We start from the raw sequence: 11,588 nt of genomic DNA, 5'->3' as shown, positions 1-11,588 counted from the left end.
ACATGCTACAATTGTGGCAAGAAAGGTCACCTGAAGAAGGATTGTCGGAGTTTAAATAACTCAAATCCTCAAGGAAATATTGCAAGCACTTCAGATGATGGGACTGCTTTGGTTAGTGAGCCAGTGGTAGCAAATGAAGGCAGAAAGACATTTGTTAATGTCTGGTTATTTGACTCGGGAGCTACTTTTCACATGACCCCTAGAAGAGAATGGTTCAAACAATATGAACGTATCTCAGGAGGATCTGTATACAGTTATAATGATCATGAACTAAAGATCATTAGAAATGGAGATATCGTTTTGAAGATGCATGATGGTACAGTTCGTACTATTCAAGGTGTGCGACACGTGGAGGGTTTGAAGAAGAACTTATTGTCTTTAGGACAATTGTATGATCTTGGTTGTAAGATGGTGATACATGAGAAGATCATGATAATCAAGAAAGGCGCGGTTGTACTTACGAAAGGAGAAAAGGTGAGTGCTAATTTATACATTCTGAAAGGCGAAACGGTACAGGAATCGGAAGCATCTGTTGCTTCGAATAGTTCAAGTGATAAAGTTGCTATGACATGGCATCAAAAGCTTGGACACATGTCTGAGCAAGGTATGAAGATTCTTGTTGAAAGAAATCTTATTCCTGATCTTACAAAGGTATCGCTACCTTTCTGTGAGCATTGTGTAATCAGCAAGCAGCATCGCCTGAAGTTTAACACATCAAATTCTAGAAGTAAATTGATTCTAGAATTGGTTCACTCTGATGTGTGGCAAGCACCAGTTCAATCCCTAGGAGGAGCAAAGTATTTTGTATCATTTATTGATGATTACACTAGGAGATGTTGGGTGTACCCAATCAAGAGAAAGGCGGATGTGTTTGAAGTTTTCAAAGTTTACAAAGCGCGAGTTGAACTTGAATCTGGTAAAATGATCAAGTGTTTAAGGACTGATAATGGAGGAGAATACACTGGTGATGAATTTGATAAGTTCTGCAAACAAGAAGGTATCAAAAGGCAGTTCACGACGGCATACACTCCTCAACAAAACGGAGTGGCAGAGCGGATGAACAGAACCTTGTTAGATAGAACAAGGGCGATGTTGGCAACTGCAAGCTTGGAAAAATCATTCTGGGCAGAAGCAGTAAGTACTGCCTGTTACGTGATAAATCGGTCACCATCAACTGCAATTGAGTTGAAATCGCCGATGGAAATGTGGACTGAAAAACCAGTTAATTATTCTGACCTTCATGTATTTGAAAGTCATGTGTACGCAATGTACAATTCTCAAGAAACGACAAAGTTGGATCCAAAGTCCAGAAAGTGTTTGTTCTTGGGGTATGCTGATGGAGTTAAGGGGTATCGCTTGTGGGACCCCACTGTCCACAAAGTAGTCATCAGCAGAGATGTTGTCTTTACAGAAGACAAAGATCTTGAAGATGTTAGCACTTCAAAAGAAACTATACCGATACAGGTGGGTAATGAATTTCATAAAGATTCTTCTGAAGCAGTACCAGAGCACGATGAAAATCAAGTAGTCGTTGATGAAGCTCCAGCGACTCGTATTTCTAATCGGGAAAGGAAACGTCCAGGGTGGCACTCAGATTATATTATGGAAAGCAATGTTGCATATTGTCTTCTAATAGTGGAAAGAGAGCCAACAACTCTTCGCGGGGCACTAAATCATTCAGATGTATCTCAGTGGATGACAGCTATGCAGGAAGAAATTGAAGCTCTTCATAAAAATAAAACATGGGAACTTGTACCATTGCCGAAAGGTAGAAAACCTATTGGAAATAAATTGGTGTATAAGATCAAGCGAAATGGCGATGATCAAGTGGAGCGATATCATGCAAGAATGGTGGTTAAAGGATATGCTTAGAAAGAAGGTACGGACTTTAATGAAATATTTTCTCCTGTGGTTCGACTTACAACAATTCGAGTAGATCTAGCGATGTGTGCTACATTTGATTTGCATCTAGAGCAGCTAGATGTGAAAACTGCATTTCTTCATGGAAATCTTGAAGAAGAAATTTATATGCTTCAACCAGAAGGTTTTGAACTACAAGAAAAAAAAGAACTTAGTTTGCAGGTTAAAGAAATCTCTGTATGGTCTCAAATAGGCGCCGAGATGTTGGTACAAGAGATTTGATTCTTTCATAATGAGCCTTGAATATAACAGACTTTATGCAGACCCTTGTGCATATTTCAAGAGGTTTGGGGACAATGATTTTGTCATTTTGCTGTTATATGTAGATGACATGTTGGTTGCAGGCCCCAACAAAGATCGTATTAATAAGCTGAAGGCTCAATTGGCTAGGGAGTTTGAAATGAAAGACTTGGGTGCCGCAAACAAGATTCTAGGAATGCAAATTCACCGAGACAGAGATAATAGGAAGATTTGGCTTTCTCAAAAGAATTATTTGAGGAAAATCTTGGAGCGTTTCAATATGCATGATAGTAAGCCAATCTCAACCCCACTTCCTACTAATCTCAAGTTATCCTCCATTATGTGTCCTAGCAGTGAATATGAGAGGAAGGAGATGTCTCGCGTACCGTATGCATCATCAGTGGGAAGTTTAATGTTGGCAATGATATGTACAAGACCAGAAATTGCACATGCAGCGGGAGTAGTTAGTCGGTTCATGGCGAATCCTGGTAAAGAGCATTGGAATGCGGTAAAGAGGATCCTTAAATACATCAAGGGAACCTTAGATGTTGCATTATGTTATGGGGAACCGAAATTTATTGTCAAAGGGTATGTTGATTCAGATTATGCAGGTGATATCGATAAAAGTAAATCAACTACTGCATATGTTTTCACACTTTGTGGTGGAATAGTAAGCTGGGTTTCAAAACTGCAGTCAGTTGTAGCCACGTCAACAACAGAGGCAGAATATGTAGCAGCTACTCAAGCTACTAAAGAGGCAGTATGGTTGAAGATGTTGTTGGAGGAACTCGGGCACAAACAAAAGAATATCACTCTATTTTGTGACAACCAGAGTGCCTTGCATCTTGCAAGGAATCCGGCATTTCATTCAAAGACAAAGCATATACGAGTTCAGTATCACTTCGTTCGTGAGAAAGTGGAAGAAGGAACCGTGGATGTGCAGAAAATTCATACTGACGACAATGTGGCTGATTTTCTAACAAAGTCGATCAACCGTGACAAGTTTATTTGGTGCCGTTCCTCATGCGGCCTAGCGAAAACGTAAGTAACATCATTGGCAAGGAAGGATTATCGTGTGAAGACTGATTGAGCTTCAATCGAATCTTCAAGTGGGAGATTGTCAAATAAGGTGAATGGTTGGTGGATGTTGAATGGTTGGTGGAATGGAAGTAGTCAAACAAATATAAGAGCACATGTAATATGAGGCTATACTATTACATAGAAGACTTTTTGGTGTCTGCCTAACTTCAAATTGTCGAGTTGTCTACAACTTGTTTACATTCCAGGCATTTTCTACTAGTATAAATAAGAGCCTCATGCAAGCTCTTTAAGCATCCCAAAATTAATTCATTCTCTCTTTTTACTAAAAGAAATAATTAGAAAGTTTGTAAGTAATCTCATAATTACAAGAGATATAAAGATTAATACTTATCCTTGTAATTAGAGAGAAGTGTAATTCCTATTATTCTTATTAGTGAAGTGCTTTTTTTCTTGCCCGTAGTTTTTACCCTATTGGGGTTTTCCACGTTAAATCTTGGTGTTCCTTTATTGTCGTTATTTCAATTATTACTAGCGGTTTGCTATAATTCGGTGTCGCTTTTCTTAACAAAACCTATCATGTTTTATACTCCGTAAGACCGTAACTCAACAAAAGTATGTAACTTGCACTCAACAAAAGAGTCTCAAAACCAAGTGGGGTGGCTCCGCCACTTGCTGGCAAGTTGAAAGTCTCAGTGGGCAAGTGCCATCTATAGAATTTTTTTTCACTCGGTTCACACACTCTCTGGCGATATAGTATTCAACTTTTCATCATAATACGGACAAAAAATGTAAAGCCTACTTATATGTCGGTTCACCATTTATCGGTTTTACAGACAACACGAAAAGGACGTGAGATTTGAATTGAAACCTCCATTTTATGTTACTTATCTCTATCATTGTGAAGGATTCATTATAGATGCAAGAGATGGCGAATCTGGTGGGATCCACTTTTTGTTTTTCGTGTTGTTTTTTCCATTATCATGACCTAATCATTAACAACTATACAGAGTATATATTTGGCTCTATTCTAGAAAGGAATGTGATAGAGGTTTCCAACTCATTAAAATTCAACTAGATTAAATTACTTTGACATACCGTGTGCTTTTAATGAAAATTATATTATATATATGGGTTCTTATAAAGTTAAAACTTTAACTTTATTTATTTATTGGAGATCGATCTTCCTTATACGGAGTAATTAATTTTGATGAATTTACACTAATTGTACTTATATTTGAAAATTATAAAGATCGTCTTGGACTTAACTAAATGTGCACGGTTACAAACAATAAAAGTTCCTTCTATTACATAAAGCATCCCCTCCTTTTAACAAGCAATAAAAGTTCCCGTTAAGTTTAATCATGTGATCCTCCATTCTTTTATTTTCGGATGAAAGTAGTCCGTTCTATTAGCGATAATTAATGGAAGGGACTATTGTATATAGGAGAGAAAAGCGATACAACCAAATCATAACCGTATTGACATTTTAACAATTAACCCATCAACCTTGGTAAATCACAATTCACTTACAACAACAATACTTAATTCTGCATCTGCGAGATATTAATTCACAATTTACTTAGTCCAACAAATTTCCTACTCATCCAAATTGACAATATTTAAATCGCAAGACGTCATTCAATCATATTCCAAGTAATTATTTATATATTGAATTTTTGTAACTTTCAAAAACATTTTTTAGGTGAGTATTACTCAGGTAAATATTATTAAAAATAATAAAAAATGATGAAATGAATAATAGTTGTTACATGAGAGATTTGCAACGAGCAATTACCAAGAAACGTTAAAAATTGATATGTCATAACAATAGTGTAATAAACATGTTATCGACGTAACACATCAAACATGAAGTCTTGTGTTCAAGTCCTAAAGTGTCACCATATTATAATATTATTCATAACATGATTGCACTAGAATAGCTTTAAAAATAGGGTTTTGCTAACTTTAACTCTAAAGACTCGTAAATACGCTTAAAACACTTGTACGACAAGGATGAAAAATATTTTTTTTCTCGTGAAGATCATCAACATTATCTTAAAATTGAAGAATGATTATACACGGATAATCTTGTAAGATAAAATTCATTAAAAGATGTTTATAAGTTTTACTTGGAAAGAAAAAAAAAAAATTAGAATAACAAGTAAAGCTCAAGCTCTGGAATGGTAGGAAAAGGTCATGAGACCATTCAATTAGACCACGTACATCTGAGCATAATTCCTTTTAACACTTTAGGGGAGGTCAGGAGTTCGACGTCCGTTAACTACATATTAAAAACACAATTTCATCTATGTCATGAAGTATCCACCCATTACACATTTCTCATATCGTTTGGGGGTAAAGGGGAGGGGGGTTTTACTTGGCCGTGCCCTTGGATCGGTTTCAAGATTTCTTCCCGGGCAGGCGCAGCGATGGAGGCGGGGTTATTATCGCTGCATCGGCATAGTCGAAACAGGAGATGATCGCAACGGGTGGTTTAGTCCCCCTCAGGTGATCCCAATCGCTGTCCAAAAAAGAAAAAATGTTTATTATCCAGATGATTATGACTTTCTTTAAAATCGTATGGTCAATGGTCAATGAGCAGAAATGTACGTATTTTAACTCACTTTCTATAGTAGTATCACTGTAGTAATATAATGAGTCGGCTTCAACATGAATAGTAATGGATGCGTTTTTTTTTTACCAATTGCCTCGTTACCATTTCCTGCCCTTTTCCGGGCACTCAAAATACGATGCTAGTGAGATTTGAACTTAAAATCTCTCTTGAATAGGCTATCTAGACATGGTTGCAACTCGTTACTAATAGAATTGTGTACTGTAAAATAAAAGATAACAATATAAAGTCGTTAGAATCGGTTACAAGGTCCACATTACAACACTTGCAGAGTGATTGCATCCCACAAAAATAGTCACTTGATTCCGCTTGTTGCGAGTTTCTTTGGTCAAGTCAATCAAACAACCCTTTAGCCGTTCTTCCAAACATGATATCAACCTGCACATTTTGTAGAAAACATTATGTAAAAACTAACAACTTTTTACAACTTGGTAGGAATGTAACTTTATTCTCAAGAAATACATTAGTTTGTTTCAAAGAAAGGTGCAAAGCAACATGATGTTTCAAAAAGCCTAGTGTTCAAGTTGGTTATCAACTATTTTCCATAAACAACAAAACTTTTGGTGCATGGATTCAAATATTGTGGATTTAGTCATTCAAACTTCAGAGTTCACATTTATTTATTTATTTATTTACTAAGAAAATAATAAATCAAACTTCTAATTCCATAAGGGAGGCATGAGAGAACTTTATAAACATTACCTGCTTTGATGAAAGGCCTATCTTCTCCAAATCATTGAGCTGCAAAATTACAAAATTTTAGCCATAAAAACAAAACTTAGTGACAACAGTTTCTTATTGCAGCCATTAAAACAATAAATAATGATATTATTTGCTAGTGTAGACTGTAGCATGGTAAAAACGATTGGATTAACCTATTTATAACATTTGTTGTCGTTTTTTTTTTGTTCCCTGGCAGTATGTGAATTAGGATCATGGAAACAAAGTTAAATAGAGTATGATTCCAATTTTACATATACAACCCAAAATCAACGCAGCAAGTAGACACAAATTTGATTAAATAGCACATAACGGAGATAAGTCAATAACAAAGTTAGAAAAGACTTACCGATTCCAACGGGCTCGAATCTCTAAGCTCAAGAATGTAGTCAGCCAATTTTTCTCCAATTCCCTACAAGAAACTCAGTAATAATTTCAAGTTATTAATAAAGAAGAAACAAATGTACTTTGGATCCTGGTTAACATAACTTTAAAAGATTACCTTCAGCTGCATCAGTTCCCCCCTGTTTTGGAAATTAAAAAAACATACTTTAGTATAAAATAAGCATATTCATATACTGAAACTAATCTGAAACATGCATAGAATAAGAAAATATAGCTTCAACGTACTTGTCAGCTGCATTCAGAAAGTTGACGTATTCTTGGGCTAGAGTGCTCTGCGGAATAATTCATCTTAATTAGGCTAATTTTTTGGAAAATTCGAAGGAATAAATCTGATGTATATATTGCATACCTTCAAGTTACAACTTAATGCCTTGAATTTATTCAGTGGAGTATCGGTGTCGATTTGAGTCGTATCATCTGCCACAGGTTTCCATTTGGGAGTCCTTTGATCGATATTTACATTAGAACTCATGGGAGATAAAACTTTCCTAGTACCCGTTTTCATCTTTTTAGACATCGGTGTTGTCAACGTTTCAATTATCTGAGCACGTTGTTCTGATACAAAGAAACACCCTTTACTTAATGCTAGTTATAAATACTTTAAAAAAAAAAAAGAAGAAGAAGATAAAAACGAATGAAATTAAGCTAAAATGGGCTAATTGGGCCAAACCATGGGTCTGAAAGTGTACTTTTAATGCACATACACAATTAGTTGTATTCAATTCAAAACGATTAGGTTAGTATATAGATAGATATAATTTCATATCTGACACATGTAAATTTCAGATATATATTTTCAATAAAAAACCCGATCTAGCAAAACGTGACAAACGTGATCCGTTTGGAACCTTTATACCTGATGTGCGAATTGCGTTCGGTTTGCCAGAGACTTGGCTTGTGTTAAACTTGTTTGTTGACTTTATCGAACAAGGAGTCTTAGTAAGTGTCACATTTTGTCTCTTGGAACTTTTTGTCTTGCCTTTAGACTCAAGCCATGAACGAAGCTTTGCTTCCATATCAACATGAGACTTTGACGTATTAAGCTTTTGGGCCGAGTTAACAACGTAAGAGATACGTCGAGACCTTGCTGCCAAACTAACTGTATGAACAGATTGTTCATACTCCCCTGGATTCTGGTTACATAATAACAAACTGTCACAAATTCTGGTAAAAAAAAAAACATAACAGAACATTTTAAAAAGTTAATAGTGTATCATACCAAACAAGCTATCATGAGAGCAAGACTTGTGCCCCCTAGAGAATCCTGTAAAATACGCGTCAATTTGCTGTCTCTGTACGGAATTCGAGTGTTGTTATTTTCGAGCGCATGAATAACTTGTGAGAGTGCAAACAGTGATTGATTGATCTTTGTACTCTCTTGAAGTTGAACTCCTACGTTTCCAGTTTTCCGATTATCTTCATTACCTGATGGGATGTGAATTTTAATTCAACAGAGATGGCAAAATGGGCAAGTCGGGTTGAAAATGGTCATGTCATGACGCCAGGCTGGGTTGATCCTAATCGCTTTATATCCAAATTCTTAAATGTTTGTTTTGATTTAACTATAGAAAATATATTACTAATATGAATTTTAATTACATAGTTTAATGTTCTGTTTGGGATGACCCTATTCTTGAATATTAATTAAATAGTTCAACAGAGATGGCAAAATGGGCGTCAAAATGGGTCATTTGTTTTAAATTAACTAGATATTAATATTAGTAAAAAAGTTTAGATGGGCATTAAAGGTCAAGTTTTGACTGAATTTACTCATTAACCTCTTAGATAACTTTTCATATTAAACTAATTTACGCATGTTAGTGATAATAAAATAGTTAAAGAGGTTTGGTTAATGTTTTACACTTTTATTTTTACATCAAACAGTGAAAATAGTATAGTAAGAACCTGCTAAATCGATGAGATTAAGTTTCCCGATCAAGGTACACTCGGGACCATCTGAAACGGAAATAACCAGTACACAATGGCTTCTACTGGAGACATCATTAAGACACGTGCGTGCAACGTTTCGTCTCTGAGTTGCACGAACGAAAATCTCCATAAAATCAAACATTGAATGGATTTGAATTTTGGTAAGTCCAATCAGATGAGGATTTCCATCTCCATCATCCAATATATAGATTTTGTTTTCGTTGTTGACTTCAAGAAGATCATAACATTTATCCATGTAAATTTCATAGTATGAAATGTCAACAGTTTTGCTCATGTTCTCACACATAGACACGATTGCTGATGTCGCCATTGGAATTAGACCTGGCATCTCATTGCTTCCCTGCATTTTCAGTAACCACTTAATCAACATCACAAACACTTTCTGTTTCTTTTACTAAAACATATTATAATTATAATTATAATAACTAACACGTTAATCATGGCCGTAAATGCCCCTTCTACTAGCCCGACTAGCCAGGATTTTGAAGTGGTTCGACTAGTCCCCGACTCTCCGACTCGGCTGACTCTTCGGTCAACGCCGTCTAAGTCCATTTTAGTCGGTCAAAGTAGGATTCAGTAGTTCAAAGTCGAATTTATTCTGTCAAAGTAGGTCAAATATAATCAAAGTCAAAGTTGGTCAACGTCAGACTAGTCCCACCTAGTGACTTTAAAACCTTAAGGTTGATTATTATGATTAGAGACAAAAAGCTAAATAGGGGTTGTGAAAGGAGTACAATACTGTAACAATCTAATAAATGTTCCTCCTATAGTTAATTAATCAATAAAACAGATCAAGAACAGTTGAGTTATTTAAAATTAACAGAAAAAGAAAGAAATAAACCTGCATTGTAAAAGTTTTGCCACTAGCAGTAGCTCCATAAGCAAACACTGTAGCATTTGATCCATTTAATACTGATGGAATCAAAGGCATAACTTCTTTCTCAAATATTTCCTTCACATTATTATTATTACCTTCTTGTCCATAAAAAGAATCCACCTTGAAACACTCCATACGACTGAAATTTCAAAAAATTAAAATCAAGAAACAGATTTTTTTTTTTTATCAGCAATAACCGAAATTTAGGTTAAATATATTACTTTTAATGTACCTGGAGTATGGATCTTTGAGTTGCACAGTAACTTCTTGTTTATCTAGCGGTGATGATGATGATGATGATACACAAGAATTGGAAGAAATTGATTTTTCATGATTCAAGAACGGACGAACCCTAACGATTACCCGAACTTTTGTTGGAACTGAAATCGAACCTGTTTCAGATGATGAAGATTGATTCTTTCTTTGGGGGGTTTCCATTTTTGAGTTTTAGTTCGGGGCCAATTTGATTAGAGTTATTATCAGAATTTAGGAATTAGGAATTATGATTATGAAGAGTTATGAAATCAGCAAAAGAGTTTGAATTTGAAATGGGTGGGGATGGTATTACAACTTCACCGTTGATGTAAAGATCATCTGGGGTGGGGTAGCGTGGGACCCATTGAATTTGTATCTATATCTATCTATCTATCTATATTTCTCTATTAGTACTGTTATAATATTATAATATATAAATATAAATATATAAATATATATATATATATATATATATATATATATAAATTGATAGTCAATTATTGATACACAAAAGTAATATTATTGTATTACCTAAACTTGTGATATTTTTGCTATAAATAGCCATGAATGCAAGCATTAAACTTGCACCATTTCTCACACTTACAAAGTGTTTCTTTCTTTCTCTCCATTATCATCTTTGTTCTTACACTTCATTATTAGTATTCTTAATCAAGAATCAAATCACTAAAGGTAGTTATAAGCCTACTGAATTATAACACGTTATCAGCACGATAATCTTAATACTAATTATGGTTGGCTCTGCCACCTAAATGATATATGGTCGGTTATACCACCTGAATAATATATGGTCGACACTGTCGTCTAATTATCATTTATGTTACTAACATTTATATTTCAATTATCTAACATTTATATGGCCGACACTGTCGCCTAATTATCATTTATGTTACTAACATTTATATTTCTATTATCTAACATTTATATGGCCGACACTGTCGCCTAATTATCATTTATGTTTACTAATATTTATATTTATGTTATATAACATTTATTAATGATTGCTTACATATGGTCGACACTGTCACCTACTTATCATTTATGTTATATTAAATTTATATTTAATGTTTATATACTTATGAATATAAAGTGACTATAATTTATCATGTTGTTTGTTTTAATAGAAAATGTCGAATCTGGAAAAGCTTAAATTTACTCCTTTAGAATCAACTGGAAACAACTACATGTCATGGGTTATAAAAGTAAAAATGCATCTTAAATCAATGGGCATTCTTGAAGCCATAAATGAAAATAACACTTGTTCTGAAAAAGAACAAGCAACGGCATGTTGCTTTATTCATCAACATATTGATGAATGCTTACAAAATAATTATGTGACTGTAGAAGATCCCCATGTTTTATGAGAAGGTCTCAAAAGCAGATTCAATAATCAAAGAGAAATTTTACTTTCAGCTGCTATGGAACAATGGAGAACATTAAGGTTCCAAGACTTTAAGAAAGTAAATGAATATAGCTCAGCTCTGTATAATACATGTTCACAACTTAAATTCTGTGGACATGAAATAAGTG

At 34.7% G+C, this 11,588-nt stretch overlaps 1 protein-coding gene across 1 annotated transcript; it reads right to left on the bottom strand.

The window, feature by feature from the left end:
* Positions 1-6,166: 6,166 nt before the first annotated feature.
* LOC139889045 (kinesin-like protein KIN-10C) lies at positions 6,167-10,223 on the bottom strand. Its single transcript, XM_071872019.1, has 11 exons — positions 10,018-10,223; positions 9,750-9,924; positions 8,864-9,248; positions 8,178-8,383; positions 7,815-8,091; positions 7,308-7,513; positions 7,184-7,230; positions 7,056-7,077; positions 6,903-6,965; positions 6,536-6,574; positions 6,167-6,211 (listed from the first exon to the last, which is right to left on the bottom strand). The coding sequence occupies exons 1-11, from the start codon at positions 10,221-10,223 to the stop codon at positions 6,167-6,169; spliced, it is 1,671 nt and encodes a 556-aa protein (XP_071728120.1).
* Positions 10,224-11,588: the final 1,365 nt, after the last annotated feature.

Source organism: Rutidosis leptorrhynchoides, chromosome 2 (assembly GCF_046630445.1).
Source record: "Rutidosis leptorrhynchoides isolate AG116_Rl617_1_P2 chromosome 2, CSIRO_AGI_Rlap_v1, whole genome shotgun sequence".
Taxonomy (NCBI): domain Eukaryota; kingdom Viridiplantae; phylum Streptophyta; class Magnoliopsida; order Asterales; family Asteraceae; genus Rutidosis; species Rutidosis leptorrhynchoides.
Note: the sequence above shows the minus strand (reverse complement) of the source record. Positions and strands in the feature narration are given on the sequence as shown.

Bases quoted from the DNA above. Each gene is read 5' to 3' on its own strand.
- LOC139889045 (XM_071872019.1), bottom strand. From the start codon at position 10,223: ATGGAAACCCCCCAAAGAAAGAATCAATCTTCATCATCTGAAACAGGT. The intron at 7,078-7,183 runs GTACGTTGAAGC...TTTCCAAAACAG, and splicing joins TTTCTGAATGCAGCTGACAA to GGGGGAACTGATGCAGCTGA. The intron at 6,212-6,535 runs GTAATGTTTATA...CAAAATGTGCAG, and splicing joins TAGGCCTTTCATCAAAGCAG to GTTGATATCATGTTTGGAAG.